The sequence below is a fragment of the Notothenia coriiceps genome, unplaced genomic scaffold (assembly GCF_000735185.1).
Source record: "Notothenia coriiceps isolate Sejong01 unplaced genomic scaffold, NC01 NC01_scaffold00037250, whole genome shotgun sequence".
NCBI lineage: Eukaryota > Metazoa > Chordata > Actinopteri > Perciformes > Nototheniidae > Notothenia > Notothenia coriiceps.
In genome coordinates this window covers 13377505-13398000 of record NW_011369951.1, presented here as the reverse complement: position 1 = coordinate 13398000, position 20496 = coordinate 13377505, and the positions used below count along the sequence as shown (strand labels likewise).

The 20496-nt window shown below is 40.8% G+C and overlaps 3 protein-coding genes across 3 annotated transcripts in view; 2 read left to right on the top strand and 1 right to left on the bottom strand.

The window, feature by feature from the left end:
* Positions 1-1366: 1366 nt before the first annotated feature.
* Positions 1367-5031, bottom strand: arsk (arylsulfatase family, member K). The gene is made up of 8 exons (XM_010796381.1): positions 4809-5031; positions 4479-4608; positions 4221-4380; positions 3451-3733; positions 3173-3344; positions 2453-2677; positions 2099-2314; positions 1367-1994 (listed from the first exon to the last, which is right to left on the bottom strand). Exons 1-8 carry the CDS (start codon positions 4914-4916, stop codon positions 1720-1722), a joined length of 1569 nt encoding a protein of 522 aa, XP_010794683.1. The 5' UTR covers positions 4917-5031; the 3' UTR covers positions 1367-1719.
* A 1327-nt stretch (positions 5032-6358) lies between these two features.
* LOC104967011 (arrestin domain-containing protein 3) lies at positions 6359-14194 on the top strand. The gene is made up of 8 exons (XM_010796380.1): positions 6359-6874; positions 8920-9001; positions 9117-9264; positions 9508-9610; positions 9773-10029; positions 10968-11124; positions 11213-11355; positions 11811-14194. The coding sequence occupies exons 1-8, from the start codon at positions 6595-6597 to the stop codon at positions 11877-11879; spliced, it is 1239 nt and encodes a 412-aa protein (XP_010794682.1). The 5' UTR covers positions 6359-6594; the 3' UTR covers positions 11880-14194.
* Positions 14195-16016: 1822 nt separating this feature from the next.
* The window catches only part of skic3 (SKI3 subunit of superkiller complex), a 15180-nt gene continuing 10700 nt past the window's right edge, over positions 16017-20496 (top strand). The window contains exons 1-11 of the mRNA XM_010796747.1: positions 16017-16049; positions 16806-16952; positions 17103-17201; positions 17340-17448; positions 17552-17692; positions 18872-18942; positions 19037-19093; positions 19177-19245; positions 19586-19660; positions 19885-20026; positions 20120-20213. Coding sequence (XP_010795049.1) covers positions 16017-16049; positions 16806-16952; positions 17103-17201; positions 17340-17448; positions 17552-17692; positions 18872-18942; positions 19037-19093; positions 19177-19245; positions 19586-19660; positions 19885-20026; positions 20120-20213 — 1037 coding nt within the window. The remainder of the gene's footprint in view (positions 16050-16805; positions 16953-17102; positions 17202-17339; positions 17449-17551; positions 17693-18871; positions 18943-19036; positions 19094-19176; positions 19246-19585; positions 19661-19884; positions 20027-20119; positions 20214-20496) is intronic.

The window sequence follows — 20496 nt, the reverse complement described above, 5'->3', positions numbered from 1 at the left end:
GTGATGGGTCTCGTAACATTATTTTTGTCAGAGCTGTGAATGGAGAGGATATTTCAAATCAATAACATCACAAATCAAATGTGTTGGACTAGTCAAAACTAAAACATTTAGCTAAGAAATCAGAATGAGGCTACAAGCAAACACGAGCTAAATCACAACCATCCTTAAGAGGTGTTACCTTGAATACAGCTCAACAAGCTTCTGATAGACGTTAGGTAGCTCCACTTGGAAGTCCCACTGATCCGTCTTCACATAAAGATTTGCCAAGCCCTAAAAAACATAGTTCATAATTACTGCACCTGGGGAGCATCAAATACAATAAAAACAACAACAAAAAATGATCTCAATGTGAGAGAAGCAACGTGTTGTGTTGGATTTTACCAAGTTAAGCCTATAGCTGTAGACACTACATGGTCCACCCTTACCTGCCATGCCAGCAGCTGCTCAGGCTCCAGCTCCACAGCTTTCTTATAAGCGGTCTGTGACTGATCTGGTTGATCGAGTTCACTAGCTGCCAAGCCGATGAACACCCAGGCGTTATAATTGCTCTTCTCAAGTTTCAAAACAGCCTAAATAAGAGAAATAGAAGTAATTTATACAACATCTCTGTGAGAGATACATTGCCTCAAGACTATCTGTGTCATCACTCCTTGGAACATGTTAATATCAACAACAACAGCTCATTATACTTCATTTAATCAGTAGTGTGTATCTCAGATACTTTACCTTGCAGTGCTTTAGAGCCTCTTTGAATTCTTTGTTTTTTATGGCGTCTCTGGCACTTTTTAGTGCTGCTTTCACTTCTTTACTAGACATCTTGTCAATATCTAAACGAAGCAAAGAGGGACATATCAAAAACAAAAATGGTCACATCCCAAACATACAAGGCATAGGTATATGAACTTAAAACATACATGTTAAGAGCTAATTAACGCTAACTATTTGGCTTAATAAAAGAGTACTGAGCAGGTGTATCCGACAAAGTAGAAATAGCTATTTAAACAGTAAATAATGTGAACAGAGTTTATATTAGCATTGTTTGCTAGCTAAATGTAGCATCAGCTGTAAGCTTGTCATAGCCTCTAAACTATTTAACTTTAGTACTATAGAATATGACACAGTTTTAACCCTTCCTTAATATATAAAAGGTTATTTAATTGTTTTGTCAAGCTTTTAGCCACGAAACTATTGCTATTGTGAATACATATTGGGGAACCCACTGTTTACGTTGAAAACTTCCTCTGTTCCTGCAGTTGGCTGACACGGAAGTGAAACAGAATTGGCCACGCCTCCTTTGGATTTTCTAAATAAAATGACGTGCAGCAGTTTGGTCCACACTTAATACATCCATGGGTCAAAACAAAAGTGAACAAAATATTCATTTATTTCGGATAAGGAAATAGCTAAATACTGGGAGGAATTCATTAAACTTTATGTGATTGACATGTTATGTTTGGTCCCATTGAAAGTCATTGCAAATTATCAGAGATGTTACATAAGTAAAGGTCCAGATTTAGTGGTAGATTAGGAAATTAAATACGTCCTGGATGATCCGTAATTATAGCATTTACAGTATAAATATAAGAGCAACATATAAACCCATTGGTGGCTCTCACTGTAAAAAATTGTGAGAGGCCAAGTTTAATCAAAGCTTGAGTCCAGCTCATTCAAAACCAAGACACATCCTAAAGTGAACCATAATTTCAACAAAGCAAAATATCACAAAGAGCCATCGAGCCACTTGTCAATAGCTCTTTCATAGGCAAACGCATCTTTTTGCCAATCCACATGCCACCTCAGGTTAGCAATGACCTGGCTGTAGTTTGTCCCCACACTATGGCGCCAGGCACCAAATGCTATTCTATTGTAGAGATGGACATGTTTGGAGACTTCTGGATAGTTCACAATGCCCCGCAATAGCTTGTCCAAATGTGCCTGCACATCGGGGAATGTTAGAACAACATTATGAAGTTCTTCCTTGTCCAGTGTTACGTCTGCAAAACAAAGAGGATACAGGACACATGGTTTAATGATTGTTCCATTGTTCTTGAAAGCAAATGAGGATTAAGTGATTTTAGGTTTAGTTTCTGAGGTTTACCGAAAAGCTGTGGGGGGACAGTCAGGCCGTCTGCGTAGGCAATATATTTCCACCTGCCACTTCTCAGCATGTATGTCGAGGCATTGACATTACAGCCGTGATATTCACTCAGAACCCAGTCTGGATGTTGCTTCTTGGAAAACACTCTGGCCTTTGATTTCAGAGGAAGGAGCGAGTGGCCACTGAGATTACCTACTGCTGCAACACCAGCAATGTCTGCAAAAACATAAGTGTGATTTATTAAGTTTAAATACTAAAATCAAAGTATAATCAGGCTTTTATTCTTTTGCTTTTACAGATAGTAGGCAGACAGTTTAGACATTTTACTCCTATGTTTTCTGTCTACTTCCTTACCCAGCACAGTGGGATAGAGATCTACCAAGGACACTAGCTGGTTGACCTGCAGGCCAGACATCAGCCCAGGTCCCATGATCATCAGGGGAACGTGGGAACTGCCCTCAAACATCGACATCTTGTAGAACTGCCGGTGCTCCATGGCCATCTCTCCATGGTCAGCCGTGAAGATCACCACAGTGTTGTTGAGCAGGCCAGTCTCTCTCAGAGCTGAAATCACCTGACCTGGTGGGGTGAGGAAGCGTGGACAAAATGGCAGATAACTCAATATCAATATCTCTTACATATCATTGTGCATTTATTTATTCATGGGAGTTTTACTGAGAGTAATTAAAGTTAAAGTGGCCATATGTTCTTACATGCTGCAGCGAAGAAAAATAAATACTGTTTAAAATATTCTGAATAATTTACATTTTATAGATTTCGATTTAAAGTTACGCTAGACCTTGTTTTATAGCTGGCTTTGATGGAAACACTGTCACTCTCTAACACTACTTCACTTTACTACTTTTGGTATTTTGTCCACGTTGAGATCCAGTAAGAATAAGACTGCTCTTGCAGGTTTGGGGCTGCCCCATTAGTTATCTTTGCAACAGAGTTTGGTTTGAATTTAAGTGATCTATTACAGCGTGCAAAAGACTATGCCTTAAGTTAGATACGAAAACCCACCACCTTTACTTAAAGAGTCTGTCCCCTGGTGAATTACTTCTGTTAACTAACCCAGCATGGCATCAGCTTCAGCACACATGGCATAATAGAAGGCTCTTATGCTTTTGATTTCCTCCACAGTGAAAACACCGCTGCAGTTTTTGGTGAAGGTGGAGTAGAAGTCGACGGGGTGCATGGCATCAACAGGAAGCCATTTAGGAACAGTGATGAGCTCTGAAGACACCTGTGTGGAAGAACAATTGTTTATGGTGATTTATATAAAAAACATACACTATTGTTTTGCAATAATGAGGATTTTTTTTGTTTAAAGAAACAGGGAATGAAAATGCCTTTTTCAGCCAGTAGGGTGAAGTGAGGAAAGTGGATCCTCCTGCAGTGGGTCCCAGGGATTCCGTTTTATAGGGGTGAGGTAAATTGAGGCCGAGATAAAGAGCGAAGGGCTGGTGTGAGGACGCAGCTCTCTGGTGGATCCACTGCGCAGCCTTGTCTGTGTTTTCCCAGTCTTTTCTCATGATCCTCACTGTGGACGTGTTCCCAACAAGCTGAGTAACAGGCCGGCCCTCTTGGCGCAGGAGGAACTGAACATCCCGTGTCCAGGCCTCAACTCGATTACTGCAGAAATTACACAATTACACAAGAAGATGCAGGTCTAGACACAAAAAAAGGAAATGGAAAGACGAAAGAAGCATCCAAGAAGATGATTCACACTGTTCTGAAGAATAGGTGCTCACATACACAGTATTACTAATTCACTCAAGCAGTGAGTCTCTAACACTTCTTCTGTGTCTATGGGCTTGTATGTTTTATTATTGATAACTTTGGACACTATTTGTAGATCGGACTATTATGGTGTATTCTGTGTATTCCATATATTATGTATTCTATAGCTAATACTGTCGATGTGTATTTATTTACTTTTTGTTTTATTTTATTATATTTTCAACTCATGTATAATGCCTGTTAACATGATGTAGTGACAACAACAATTTGGGATCAATAAAGTATATAGAATTTAATCTAATCTATTAATAAGTGCAAGTTTTCTTATCCGACACATCTCATACAACTATACAGTGTACTATACAGTTGCTCTGCCTACCTGACCGAATGACTCCCTGAGGTGTAGTCCAGCTTTCCCATCGACTTGGTCACATATCCATTCTCCTCCAGCAAGTCCATCCATGTTGTGGCATTAGCATCGAGGCATTTGTAGTTGTTCCAAGACTGAGTGAGGTGAACAAACTGACCGCTCCACATCGCTGGAGAACACATATGATAAAAGGTGAAATACATTCATGATTCCAACCTTATTAAATGACTATGATATGTTTGTCCCCAGTGTATTTGAGTACCTTACCTGCTCTTGAGGGGCAGCAGATGGGGGAGTTGGTGTAAGCATTGAGGAATGTGGTACCGAGCTCCCTGAGGTAGTTTACATACGGCAGCTTCACCACTTTGCTGCCAGGGTCAAAGGTCAATCGCCCATCCTGCAATAAGAGGAAACATTGAGGCATAGAAAAAGGACTAAATGTAGGGAAAAAGCCTCTCTATATGGTGTTTAATCTTGAACTATAAGACTGTCCTCTCATAGAGATTTAGCATAAAACAGATTAATTAAAGGCTACTGTGTTTGTGGCAGTTACTAGACATTATTAAAGCACTGTTGTCTGACTTAATTCATACTTACAAATGCATCACTCATCACCATCACAATGTTGGGCCTGGTTCCATTTCGGCAAAAACTTTGACCATAGATTTGAAACAGGAATATCAAAGACAACACTTCTTTGTTCATGCTTCACCTGCTCCAAAACTGCTAGTTTGCTATCGTTAAAGAAGAGATGTGTCTGGAGTTGATGATGTATAAAAGTGTTCCTCTTTGACAGCAAACGGGAACTTTTCAGGTCTGGGGGACTTGATATAAACTTCCCGGTTACGCTTTCAAAATAAGAGCTTTTTTTCCACATTTAAAATGAACACTGAACATGAACACGTGTAATGATACATTTTAAACTCTAGAGGGCGACATTCATCTGTTTATCAAAGCCTCTGTGCTACACAATATTGTTGAGCTGGCACTACTGACGCATTACAGTGTCACAGATGTACAGTATGTCAATGTGTTTATGAGAAAGGAAACCCCATATATAATTAGCCAATAAAGAAATCAAATAGAATCACGTGACTTCTATTGCATTTTTTTACAATTATAAGAGAATTGCATTAAATAATATTTACAATAATTAGATTTTTTTTTAATTGGGTTTTAATTAACCGCCATCCAATTTCTAATGCCATATATCTTGCAACCATTGACCTCTACAAAATATATAATGCACCGAATTCCTTTCATTTGAATTTGATTTGAATTGATGATGTAATATGACACCTTGTAAAGATATCCCAATGAAAGGGTTGTTGTTCTGCATGAGTTAAACGAGTTGTTAACATTGATGTTCAACAGGTGATGCTGCAGCTCATGGTAAAAAGCGTCGATGGCCACCAGAGGGCTCCTTGAGCTCCATAGTTGTTTTTGTACAAACTGTGACTTCCACACAATGAGAAATCCCAACCCCCCATATGTGCATGGATCATTTTAATCTTATAACAAAAACAATGTATCTAAAAGACCAATATATAGTTGTTTTTTTGCAGATGTGTGCTCCCAAATTTAAATCCTAGTGCTACATAGAATAATCCAGCAATTGTACATGGTGTGTCTTTACTGCAGGCCCCATGCAAGATGCAGCTCTGTTGTTTTCTGTTTGGTAGAGGCTGTAGTGTGTCTGGACATATGAGACCATATGTGTGGGTTATTTCAGAGCTGAATTTGTAGGGATTTAAAAGTCTAGACATCAGGCTGGAAAATGTAGATTTCTGAGGTGATACACCATGTTCTGAATGTTATCACATCATCATAATAAAGAGTGGAAATGTTGTTTGAATAGATCTCTGAATGAAAATATTGAAAACAAGTGGGTTGACACTTTTTGGGGGTATGTGTTCATGTATTTTTAATATACCAAATGAACTGTAAATAATAAACTATTAATCTGACGTAGTGAACATTTCTTTGTGCAGTCTTTCAGCTGTTTGACCAAACTTGTCATCTGGCCCAAAGCCGTGTTCCAGAAGGCGGAAGGAGGGGGCAGTGGAGCCCTGCGCATGCGCGGAAGGTTGTTTTTCACACAGCCTCTCGCTTAAAGCGAGCTGAGCTACTGGGGTTTCCTTGTCTTTGACTGGAGACCATCGAGCAGAGAGGAGGATGATAGCAGCATCCCTTTGCTGTTATTCAGCCATCACACATCTCAATGACCTGCCCGCACATAAACCACTGATCGTGCCTTTTGCTTTTTGCAGGGCAGAGATACTGATCAGTGTCTAAAAGACTGCATCCCTTTTTTATATGAAATTATTTTTTCATATACTCCTTTTTTTTATTTCAAGGTCTCTGTAGCCTGACTCTTTCCACCATGGTGCTAGGAAAGGTAAAGAGCTTCAGAGTAAGCTACGACTGTCTGAATGACAGCAACGTCCCCGTGTTCTCCAGCGGGGACTGCGTCTCAGGGAGGGTGATCATCGAAGTCACCGGAGAAATCCGAGTCAAATCTCTCAAAATCCACGCCAAAGGATTTGCCAAAGTTCGTTGGACTGAATCTAGAAATGCTGGATCCAACACTGCCTACACGCAAAACTACACAGAAGAAGTGGAATATCTAAATCACAAAGATATCTTAATTGGGCACGAGAGAGGTAAGAGAGTTTTATTATTTTTTTATATAAGTTTTATATTGATGCTCTTTGTGCTGGAGGATGCTGTTTGTCCTGAATGTCAGTAACAAAGCTCATTTTATATAGCCTACTGGAATAATTGTGTATAAATGATAACCTCTTTTTTAATACGTTTGCGTAAAGAGTTTTGTGACTTTGGGTCCATGGAGCTCCATCGTTACTTGTTTGTGTTAAGGTGTCAGAATGAATGACAGCAGCTTGGGGCATCTGTTTTTTTCAGAGTATTTCAATCATAAAGCGAGAATTAGGCGTATTCGAGACACAGGACGATAGATACATATATTGCAGTGATGTATGTGCAGCTTTGTTAAGCGTTTTCAGTGCAGAAACGCATCATATTTGGTGTTTCTTTGTAGCTTTTCTTAAGTTTCCACCCATTGTTCAAAGCGGTTCAATCCTGTTCAGAAAACTGGACCGGGAGGGGGCGGAGCTAAGACGCAAACCCCCTCCCTCACCCGTGTGTGATTGGCTGAGGTGCTCATGTGTGGCCAATGACATCACTTTTTTGCAGCGAGTGACAGAAAATTCTGCAACTTTTTAATTAAGGAGCACCTGCAAAATGGAAAGGCTCGATCGAAGCACCTGTAGTTTGTTTCATATGATATGAAACCCTGGAAATCTCTCCGTTGTTTTGCATTGAATTTGTTTCCTTTGCACCTATAGGCCTATGTTTAATTGGAAAGTAATAAGATTGTAGGCCGGGCTTTATTGTCAGCTGGTTTGTGCTTCAGACATATTGTCGTCACTTTATCCGCACGGTGGTTGACGTTTTTTGATAGTAAAATGCATACTTTTAAAACGCTTGTAAGTGCATGTGTGCCCTTTTTTATAATGGTTTGGGTTTAGCCCATCTGCAAAAAAATTTGTTTGCATTGACATAGTTCCTATACTGTAGAGCATAACATAAATGGTTGATCATAATTTGGTTCATTCTCAGGATTTTGCTGCAGTGTTCATAGTATAAGCGGTTTATATATTGAGGTGTGTTTCTTTGGCGTTAGGAAGAAATAGTTCCTCTGCAGCAGCCTTTTTTTGTGTGTGGAGCATGAGAGGTTTGTCTGGCTGTCACACCGATAGAATTTTAGTAATTTTAAGGCAAATTATTAATTAATATTCGAGCTGAGGTTTAATAAGGAGATACATGCAAATTAGTGCAATGCCACGCCATTCGCCAATAATGCTCTCCGACCGAATACATTTCGACAAAACGCTGTCTATAAAACATTTCCTATGATGATAAAGTGGATAACACGGTGAAATACTGCGGTAGTCGGTGTGGTGAACCGGCTGGTTGTGGATTAGTAGTGGCTGCGGTGTCGCACAGTGAATGCGTAATGAGCGCAGCGGCTGTGGAGCTGCTCGCACTGGTTTAGGCCGGTCTCCTCCTGCTGGAGTCTGCCTTTTGACTGACAGCTCTGCACTTGTTTACCACACTGCTGCTGCTGGGGGAGGGACTGCTGAGCTGGCAGAAACACACCCGGCCTGTCGAACCAGCTCTTGATGTTTTCAGTTTAAACATTTTTTACAATATATATATTTTTTAAAGCTTTTATAAGGTGCGAAAAAAGGTCACCTCCTCCCTCTGGATGGAAACGATTCTTTCTTGTTTTTCAGAGATACATGAAAAACGAATTGGTTATTTGGATACATTAATCCATCGATAGGGATTTAATTGATGCCCCATATAGCCCAGATTCCCCATAATAGCCTCTCTATTCCCATCACATATTACACAATGGACTCAGGGACGAGTCGTTCTTTGTTCATGCAAAAGCACACTCTTGCAAGCTCAGTTTCTGGCACCTTAAACATTCTTTGGTGTGCTCTTAATATTAAACTCAACTCTATATACATATTTTTTTCAGAGCGATATGATAGTAAAATCCGTTATTCTCTTTTGTCTCCCCCACCCTGTGTTTTTGGTATGACTTTCAGATGCCTTCGTAGAGCATTTTGCCCAGGTATGGTATACATGTGTTTGGAATATTGTCCTCCTTGTTTTTCAGACGATGACAACTCGGAGGAAGGACTCACCACTATCCTTTCAGGAAGACATGAGTATGCATTCAGCTTCGAGCTTCCACAGACGTGAGTGTCTTAATACTACCCCTGAGTCACGGAATATCAACATCATTATTCAGCTGTAGTAGTATAAGCTTTTGACTGTTAATGTAACCCTTTCGCTTCTTTTTCTTTCATGTAGACCTCTGGCTACCTCTTTCGAAGGGAAGCATGGCAGTGTGCGCTATTGGGTAAAAGCAGAACTCCACAGGCCATGGCTCCTACCCATGAAGACCAAGAAGGAATTCACAGTCTTTGAGCACATTGACATCAACACTCCATTATTGCTGGTAAGTTGTCTTGAAACAACCTTAAGATTTAAAAGTGTGTTTTTAATTTTGTCCTTGTCCCTGGGGAATCTGAATTCAGTGAGGCTCAGTCTAACATAATCTTTTCAAATGTTGACTGATTGCCGAATGAATAGCACGAAACAGAATAGTTGGTTCAGTATAATAACCTTTTATCCAAGTTTGATTGGGAATATAGGAAATATCCAGATTTTTGCTAATGCACCGGTTTTCTTTTCTCTTCAGTCACCACAGGCCGGCACGAAAGACAAGACTCTTTGCTGTTGGTTCTGCACCTCAGGTCCTATTTCCCTAAGTGCCAAAATTGAAAGGAAGGGATACACCCCAGGTAAGAATAAGTAAAAGATTTATAATGCAACTGATAAGCCTTTGAGTCATCTATTAACCAGATTCGTTGTTGCTGCATTGATCTGACTAGATAGAAAGATGACGTCTTCCATTGATAGAAAAACATCAATTGACCTCTAGTCTACCATCTCTATTCCTCTAGGAGAGTCGATCCAGATCTTTGCAGAGATTGAGAACTGCTCCTCCCGCATGGTGGTGCCAAAGGCAGCCATTTACCAGTCCCAGACCTTCTATGCCAAAGGGAAGATAAAGGAGGTGAAGCAGCTGGTGGCCAACCTGCGGGGAGAGTCTCTGTCCTCGGGCAAAACGGAGACCTGGAACGGCAAAATGCTGAAGATCCCACCTGTGTCCCCCTCCATCCTGGACTGCAGCATCATCAGAGTGGAGTACTCCCTCATGGTGAGCACAGTCTTGCTATATTTGGGCTTGTCCTACATCACATTTAGCATAGATATCATTGGCATAACACACAGGTTGTTACTGTCTCTCCTCTTGTCCTTATTATCACCATTACTCAGCACTGAATCAATATTTCCAGGTAAGCCAATAACCCTGGTTAAGGATTTGGCTGAATCAGGCTTGGATTCCACCAGGTGTTATCTCCTCATGCTGCTAAGAGCATTAGCCCAGAATATTCTTAGTAGCGCCTGTCGTGAGGGTGCTTATAACCTCTTTACCTTGCATAATCAACCCCAAAGTCATTGACCCACATTTTGTAGAACGACAACACAACCCATTTAGCCCAGTACAGTGTTTTCATCTTAAAGGTCCCCTAATATACTGTTTTTCATCAATATATTATAGCTCTCAGATATATATAAAACATGTCTCTGATTGGCTGAAACACCAAACGGATCATTGCAGCATCCCAGAATCCCCTCTGTTTCAGCCCTGTTTCAAAAGTGCTGATTCTCTGTCTGTTACTTTAAATGAAAATAAGGAGCCACTCCCCACGCCCCTCTGAGAGATATTTGGTTAAAAAGAACACAATGGTGCTCTAGGAGGAGATTCAGGTGATAAGGGGGTTACCTTGGTTGCTGATTGGCTAATGGTTACTCAAGCCAAAAAAATCGTTATGACATCATAAAGTGACCAAAATCTGATCAGCTCATTTTCAGACAGGTTTTTATATATCAGGACAAAAAGTTAGCTAATATTTTTTCATGAAACTTTCAGAATCTCTTGACACAGAGGGGAAACATGTTGATGTATAAAAGACATGAAAAAGTGGATTTTGCATAATTTTAAAGAAGATTAAAAATATGTAATTTCATTCTGTATGGTTAGCGCCAAAGCCCTTGGTTTATTCTAACTGGTGTCTTTATTTCTGTGCTCAGGTGTACGTTGACATCCCCGGGGCGATTAACCTGTCCCTGAACCTGCCCCTGGTCATCGGCACCATCCCGCTCCACCCCTTTGGCTCCCGGACCTCCAGCGTCAGCAGCCAGTGCAGCATGAGCTGGCTGGGCATGGGTTTGCCCGAGAGGCCTGAAGGTAGGTTGGATCTCAAGGTCAAGATGCAGATTTGAAAACTTCCTTTTTAGCTAGGATGCTAACATGCGGTTTTGCTCCTCCTCTGCAGCTCCTCCAAGCTATGCAGAGATTGTGACAGAAGAGCAGAGGCAGAGCAGTCTGGACGTCCCTGCGGCCCGCGAGGATCTGAACGGACCGCTCTTCGCCTACATTCACGAGTTCCGCTTCCAGCCTCCTCCTCTGTACTCTGAGGTAAGCACCGTTGTGTTTGTTTATTGTCGTTTCACCATTTAACATACACACATCTACCAATAACAGAAAATACATACACCTAAATAATGTTAAAAATCACAATGTTATAGAGTACACAAGACTTGTATACAAAACATATGAGTTCAATAGTGATACCAGAACAAAGAAAACCCACAGTACAATAACAATTAGCTGTAAATAAGTTAGGATAACCCTTTTGTATCCCTGTAGGGATTTCAGGTGTCATTGCAGCGACAGAAAGGAGTTCAAACAAGGATAATTAGAGTAACAAGTCACAAATCTAAGTGACAGTATTGATTAGAGTCAAACTCGAGAGCTGCTAAAACAGACTGCCACTCACAGCAACGCCACTCAACTAAATAACATCAAGCAGAGCTTTTGTATTTGAATACATTTCAAACAAAATCAACATGTTTCTGTTCCCTCCTCTCCAGATCGATCCTAACCCAGAGCACGCCAGACGCACAGAGGAGCGCAGACTGGACGCCTGTCCGTCACGCTGAAGGGTTCTTCTGAAATTCCCCTGAGCGACTCGGGGATCTCTAAGAAAGAAACCTGCTTGCAAGGCTCAGCTTTGTTTATTTTTCTCCAACAACAACGTTCACACAACGCTGTTGACGTCGGAGAAAAACAAAGTGTCCCTCCAACAGACAAAGACTTGGACACATATCCACAGTCGAGTTGGACAAATCTGTTCCTGCCTCTCCTCAGCGAGAGAATCGGGAGCCACTAGTTTGGGGCATCGCCTCCTTCCTGTCAGCCTGCTGAGGGGGGGATGCATACAGAGGAACACATATTCAGCCTGTATGATTAAAACCCCACCGGTAGCGAGAGCCCCGCTGATAGTTTTGACGATGAAGAATCGGCGAGGCTCGGCCTGCTAAAGTTCCTCTTTAACCTTTTGATTCTTCTGTACTCATGGCACATAAGGACATGGCTCCTCACACAAAAGGCAGGACTCATCATGTCCCGACTTCAGCAGAATCACCTAAAGAAAACAGGACGAAGAGAGCAACGATGTTCTAACCACCGTCTGAATGAGAGCACTCGGCGGCAGCAGTCAATAACAGAGCAAAGACTAACTCCTCCTGCCTCATTTTTGGGTTTTTGTTTTGCACATTTTATTCTTGAGTTGTGTGGCTCTGTTTAATGAAAAAATAAATCACTAATAGTTTGGTTCCAGCCTTGTAAAGCGCCAGACTACGAATATAAGCCTGCAAGGCTTACCTTTTTCCTCTGCATCACTTCGAGCAACGCTGACAACAGGATTTGACAAGGACAAGAACAATGCACTGAATTTGTAGAAGATATTTCTTTATGACATTTCCTCTATGACTCATAACGACTAGACTTCTTTTGACAACTGCAGCTCACTATTTTCCATCTGGAGGCTCTTTAAGATGTTGCCTCCTCAGCTTGGATCCACGTGTGGCTTCCCTCCTCTTTTACTTTACTTCTGTTAGCTTGTATTTAGCCCCCAATACTAGAAAGGCTTCTTCTTTTTTTATTGAGGTTGCTCTGAATTTGGACTAGGAGGATTGCAGACCTGCATTTGCCACTCAAATTGTAGCTGAAGAGAAAAGTGTGTGAGAGTGTGTGTGTGTGTCTGTGTGTGTGTGAGCGTGGATTGTGAAGGGACTCGCCTCACCCTTATTACCTGCAGCCCCTCTACTCCTAATCTCAGGGCTAACCAGGCTTGCATAACTGCCCAACAAGCATTGTCTCAGGTGGTCGTCTCACTTGCCAAACGTTTGGTGGAAGAAAAAAAGAGAAATGTTTTAGCTTTTTTTAAATGCACTGTTAAAAAAATGAATAATTTTCCAAAAACGAGAGATTAGACCCGCAGTGAAGCAAGCTTTCTGAGATGTATCACATTCCCTTTGTTTGTCCCACTGCACCTGCCCAATTCATCCATCCAGACCAGTGAAGCCAGAATGCTAACTATAAAAAACAACCGAGTGACCCTGCTTCTGTGTTAAAGAAGCAAACCCAGCACAGATTAAATAATAAAAAGATGGCGGCTTTGCCAAACCTTTGTTCAGTTCGGTCAGAACAAGTAGTAGTAGTAGGTTGACATGAGTAATACATTGGTTTTCTCACTCATTCAACACAAAAGACCAGCTGCAGCAGAGGTTTGGCATAGTCAGGAAAAGAAGGAAAGCAGCACTCTTTTAATAAATAAATATTAAAATAATAATATTTTTTTTTAAAAAGCATTCAATGGTGAAGGTCTGGAGGAATTGATAGTTAGGATCTTAGGAGTTATTCAGTAAAGCAGTGCTGATTAGGACGTTAATTAAATGTTTTGTTAAGATTAGCAACTTTAAAAATGCTGACAGGGGGTGTGTGTGTGTGTGTGTGTGTGTGCGCACGCTCTTACGGAGATCCAGCTGGCAACTTAACTAAACGGCTTCAGAGAGTAATCGACAAACTGCAGATTGTTAAAGTGATCTTATCTTAGTGGCCTTGACACAGAAAAAGACCTGATCATGATTCTTCATTGTTCAGCGTCTACGTTAACTATTTGTTTATTATGTTTGTTCACATCTGTATGTTTTTTGACCTTTCCATGTTTCAAGGACAAAAAGGGAAGAGGATATAAAAAAAAAAAAATGAAGTCCTTTTTTTGAAGCAAGATCCTGGACAGGCTCTGAAGATGATTTTATGTATTTCTGGGCATTAATATAGTTTGCTTTCTAGTTAACAAGTAACCTTCCCGAGTTAGTCTCCCTGACCTCTCTGATCCCAGGCGGGGGGGTGGCAGCTGTTGATCAGCAACCCCTCCCCCGTATCATTTAAACATTTAGCTAACCTGGGATAGCAGACAGAACTTCTTCCACACTTTTTTTTGTTTGGGTTTTATTTTAGGGGAACTGGATCAAGCTACATGCTAATGAATAAGCTTACATATATGTTTCAGGTTGGCCGATTCCATAGTCCATGTGCTCGGGCCGCAGAGTAATCCAGTGTCAAAACTAAGCTAAACTCCTGACCTGATAAAGGCAGGAACTGAAATGTCCACAGATAAAAAAACAACCTGGGAGACAGGATCTGAGACATTTCAGAAACAAAGTGCAATATCTGACTTTTCCTCATTCTCCATTTGTATGTATTGTTTTTTGATCTTTTTTTTTGTCTTTTTCGAACATGACGATGTATAGATATTCTATGAATATGCTATGTTCTGAATGGTTTAACATTTTGTCTAGTTCTTCCTTTTGATTTGAATAAACATTTTTGTTCTAAATTACAATGGACTGTGTCTTGAATTTGTTGAACACAATCATACAAGTGCACCCTATACGCTTTTTTTTGGGTATGAATTGGTGAAGATAAAGCAGTCTGAGCAGCAGTGTTTGAAAGAATGACCACAGTCCAGCTCATCAAAAGCATACAGAGTCAAAGCTGCAACTAAATGAATCATTTACCCATGTTACCCCCAAACCGACTTCATTTGGGTCATCACAGTTTCAGATTAGAAGCAAACAGGTTTACACTCTACTGGATATAGATGATCCTTTTAAAAACTAGTACAACACTGCCCCTGGAGGTGGTTCAAAACACTGCATCTGGCCTGTGCTGGCAGGAAATTGGACTACACTGAATACGTTTAAATATTAATTGAAAACAAATCCTACTTATATTTAGAGATTATTTATTAGGTCTTTTTATGTCAGGGATGGAAACAGCCCAGAAGAGAAACATAAATTATTGTCTCAAGTGTCCAAAACAAGGCAAGGCGAGTTTATATAGCCCATTTCAACAACAAGGCAATTCGAAGTGCTTTACAAAAACGTTAAAAGCTTAAGACAAAGTAAAAAACAAACATATTATAACATGTAATTTAAATACATTTTTAAAAAGAGCTCAGAGAAATCCCCAGGTTCCTGATGACTTTGGACACACTGGACCATCCGTCACTGAAGGAAAGTTAATGCTGTCCCACGACTCCTTGCGGCCGCATGTGACCCATCCGACTGTTCAGTAATGGAGATAACCAATCATGACCGTCAAACAAATCAGAAGTAAGTAACAATCCGTATTAAGCATTTTATAAAGCCAAGAGATAGACATTTAAAAATGAGCCAAAATAGAATAAGACAGGATATAAAATACAAGAATAAAAATGACTGCTTAGTAAGATATGAATAGTTATTTGATTCAATAAAACGCAGCAGCAGACAGAAAAGTCTCCGCGCAGCCTGGATTTAAAATAAATGATTTGCAGCAGGCCTCCAATTTTCGGGTAGTTTGTTCCAGATATATGGAGCATAAAAAACCGACGGTGCTTCTCCATGTTTAGTCTATACTCTGAAGCAGACATGGATGGTTTCGTAATGTAGCAGATGATCAGAAATGTAATGTTGCCCTTGAGCCTTCAGTGCTTTAAAACTGACAGTAGTACTTTAAAGTGAAATGGCTCAGGACTTCTTTCTCTCCGTCTGTACATGTCCACTCTGGTCTTTAACAAAAGGAGTGCCATTGGTTCACTGTGGACCCTCAGGTCAGAGAAGGAGAAGCAAAGCCGGTTAGAAAATCTGTACTTTCCTATTTGCCTAAGTACCAGGCAAAGTGAATTATGTGACTGCTTCAGGCCAGATAATTTACTCTGCCTTTATACCTTTTATTATTGGCTCACTATGGTTTTATTGGTGGAGAAAAAAGTCCCTCAAGTCAGATGTTTCTGAAGTACTCCATGTTAAAGGGACACTATTGTGCTTTTTGGGGTTTTCCCTTTCCTGTAGTGCAGGGGTGTCAAACTCAAATACACAATGGACCAAAATCAAAAAATAGGTAATAGTCGAGAGCCGGACTGGTTCAATGTTTATTGCAAAACGTATTGAAATGAACTTATTGCACATATTAAACCTGGAACTAACACAGCTTAAATTATTGCCTATAAAAAAAAAACATTAAATAATCAGTTGCATTCATTTCTTATGGCTCTATCTGCAGCTTTTCCAGAGTCATTTCTTATGATTACATTTTTCCACAGGCCAACAACAGCTTCAACAAAACTATTTCTCTCAAAGAAAAAACCGAACATGCCCTGTTGTCACAAGAAAAAAAGTACAGAAGGAAACATCCATGTAAACTCAGTGTGCTGCTCTGTGATGCTAGTTCAGATACTTGGCGTCTCATCTTGGGTGCAAGTTCATCAATGTTTGGGCTCAGGCTCTGAGCTGAGGAAGGTGTGTGTGCAATATACCGGAGGGCCAGATNCAAACATACATATTAATTAAAATCTACGAACGTAAAAAAAAAAAAAGAAAGATAATCCATCGTTCCATCCATTGAATGCATGTTTTAATATAAAATACCAGGTATTTTATATTAAAACATGCATTCAATGGATGGAACGATGGATTATCTTTCTTTTTTTTTTTTTACGTTCGTAGATTTTAATTAATATGTATGTTTGAATATAGTTGGCAAAGGTTAAGCTGCTGCTCATTCAAGTGAAGGAAGAAGAGGGAGTGGACAAGAAAGAGTTACTGCAGCTATGGCAACAGCTGACCAAACTGCTCTCAGACTGCCTCAATGGGGAAGAGCAGGACAATGAAATTCAACAACATGTGAGATATTTCCCCAAATATTATGTTTCTTTTTGTGTATAAACACTTTGCAACACATAAGAGCCCACCCCACGCTGTAATCTATTAGCCCGGACTAACATAAAAACCACATGTCTCTCTGAACCTCATGTAACTGTTTGTGCTTTTCAGATAATCACTGCATTTGAAAAGGCCATGGTTCTCATGGACCCTGTCCCAGGAGAGGAACACAAGAAGATGTCAGCTGACTATGTCAAATGTCTTTCTAAAGTAAGTCCACCTCATCAAGTCAGAACCACTGAAAACGAAGGATGTTTTTCACGTCTATCAAAATGAGTCCACGTCATACATGGCCCTTTGCAGTTATGTTTTAATGAGCTGCTCATCGTGAATCTTCCCCTCCTGTAGCTGCCACAGGAAGAACCCAAAATGAAAGAGGCATGTGAGTCCATGCTCTCGCTCTACCCAAACCAAAGCTATCCTCTTGAGGTGCTTTGTTCTCATTACCTCAAAACAGGTAACATGCTGTTGTCTTGCTTACACAAATCAGTCATCCCAGAATGCCCTGAGGCTGTGACACTCAGTCCTGCTCTTTCTGCATGTTATACTTGAATGTGAAGGTGTTCAGGATGAGGGTGCAGTCAGCTGTTTCTCCCGGCTCCTGGATGTGGCCCCTAACAGTGGAATAGGTCACCTGGGTCTGGGCACCAAAGCACTGCAAGAAGGGAGGTTTAAAGATGCCATCAGGGACCTTTCACAAGGTGAGTGAACAAATCATGTATTTCTTATTGTAAGAGGCATCTGGACAGTTGTTACTGAGACAAGCACTCTGTTACATTTACAGGGGGTCCGCGGGGTCTTAAAAAGTATTAAAAGTTGATAAATCAATTTAGCGAAAATTAAGGCTATTAAAAAGTATTAAACGGCATTTTCCAAGATATTACATTTTGTAGCTTGTTTTCAATAAGTATATCCATTGTCCAAAGAGGTTGTATTCTACAGTCTGCCTGAATGTAATCATTGCGTAGGTGTGTAGTGTGATTCTGTGTAGTTTATTTATGGCATCCCGTTGGATTTGACGTCATCTAAACAGGACATCGCACGCTCACTGCTTGATTAGCCGGTTGTTAAACAACATCGTTATGGGGAAATGCAAGTCTGCGTCCAAATGGTTGGAAGATAAGGAGGAAGGACAATCAATACTGTATATAGTCAATGTGAGGTAAAGTGTGTCGCCAAGGTAACCTGTTAAAACTCGAAGTGGCGATGAGGTCTTAAAACGTATGGAGAGGGTCTTAAAAGGAATTGCATTTGACTTCAGGATTCCTGCAGATACCCTGTTAAATGAGTTTCCATGGAGGTGACAACTGAGGGGATTTGTTTGANNNNCTGCTAACACAGGCTGCTCTCACAACCACACAATCAAACTACTTTTTTTTTTTTCTTTTTGCCTGATTTCCAATATATGAATAGTTGATACAGTAGTTAAAGGTAGGGTAGGTAATTCACTTCAGAAACGCTTGTTGTTATATTCCATGGAATGCTCTTAACATCCCGATAGCAATGAATACATTAAATGCTTTGACAATAAATACATAAATAAATGTCATCTGTGGAAGCCGTGGCGCTGTAAAAACCACGACCAATCATCTGAGCCGGCCCGGCTAAAGTAACTGGATGGCCTACCTGCCTGTCAGCCTTCCTTCTGTGCACAAACTTATCTCGTGCCCTCATTGGTCATGTGCGCGTTCGTGTGTGTTGGAGGAGGGGCTCTGTAAGGCAGTCTGAAGGAAGGGGCAGATTTTTTACGGTTGTGTATTTTCAAATTCTAGCGCACTCGAGCTGGTTTCTCCATTCTTACCTACCCTACCTTTAAGTCATGGGTCTGTATTAGAACAAAGTGTCATAGTAACTTATGCAATCTTGTCTCTTACGTTCTGTTTCGTCAGGTCTTGAGAACTTCGCTCTGGCTCAACACTGCTTCATCAAGTCCATTCAAGTTGAACCAAATGTATGTACTGAACATTCATTACGGTCATGATGAAAAAGTATTCCCAGAAAATATGCTGATGTTCTTTATGTGACATTTTATGATTTTGTTACAGAATGTTGTTGCTTGGACCAACCTTGGCACCCTGTATTTAAAGAAAGACAATAAAGAGGTATGTGAACAGTTTTCTTTCACATTCATTTCGTTTTTGTATCATAGTTGGCGGATGTTAAAGTCTGTTCTTGTTTTTCTTAGCTGGCTCACGAGGCCTTCAAGATTGCCCAGTCCCTGGAGCCGCTTTACGTCAACTGCTGGATCGGACAGGTACAGAGACATCCTTTCAACTTTAATGGATCATGTCGAGGAACTGAACACTTGGCATTAATTCTAACATTCAGATATGAACCATTTCATTCAGCAATGAAAGGTTTTCAAGTTCAGCTGAAGGAGAACTACTTTGTTCTTGGCTCAAATGTGCTGCCATTTGATTCTATTAGTTAGCACTAGCACTATATATGAAAGTATAGATTCAACGATTTCATTAGAATAAAATAAATACAATATCAGTATGCTAATATGTATCATACTGTAATGATTTTCTTTCTTGTCTCTGACCCTGTTTGTCTGTCTAAATATACGTTGTTTCTCTTTGATCTCCTACCAGGCGCTGATAGCAGAGAGAGTGGGAAGCTTTGACACCATGGATCTCTTCAGACACACCACTGAACTCAGCACTCATGTGGGTCACCTTCTACGACCACTGGGGCTTCTAGATACCCCCTCATTCTCTGGCTAATAACAGTTACATATTTGCTCCAACTATCTGTCACTCTGCTAAGTTTACAGCAATAAGTATGTTGCTAATAATAGCAAATAACCCGGGGTGATACCAAAATGAAGCTCCATGTATTCCTTAAGTTTCTCTGCTTTTCCCCCCTCTTAATCTACGTCCTTTTTTGGCAGATGGAGGGAGTGAAGGGTTATGCTTACTGGGTATGTTCCACCCTGCTGGACAAGAGCAACAGAGACTCGACACTGTACCGCTACAACATAGTCCAGATGAACGCCGTCTCTGCTGCTCAGGTGGCTCTCAGCAAGTACACAGGTACAGCATCTGATCCACAGAGCCCTCGGTTTTATTTGAGTCATGTTCTGGAAACAGATTGTGTTTAACATTACGTTCTTGAATCCCTCCCAGAGAGGATCCAGTCCGACCCCGATGCCTTCATTATGCTCGGCTACCTGAATGAGCATCTGCAGCTGAAGAGGCAGGCCGTGCAGGCTTACAAAAGGTGTTTGAATTACACTCACAGACTCTAAAGTGCTCACTGAAGCAGGAGCGTACCAGGGAAGGACACACACTTCTTGTCAGGCACAGGAGTAGCTTCAGTTAAATAAACCCTAACCACACAGACAAACGAACCAATGAAAGGACTGCGTTTATACCAGGACGCACGCACGCACGCACGTGCATGTTAAAGGGGTACCAGTGGAGGGACTGCGAGACAGAAGGTCCCTTGGGCTTCAGGGGTCTTTAGTGTGTGTGTGTGTGTGTGTGTGTGTGTGTGTTTATTC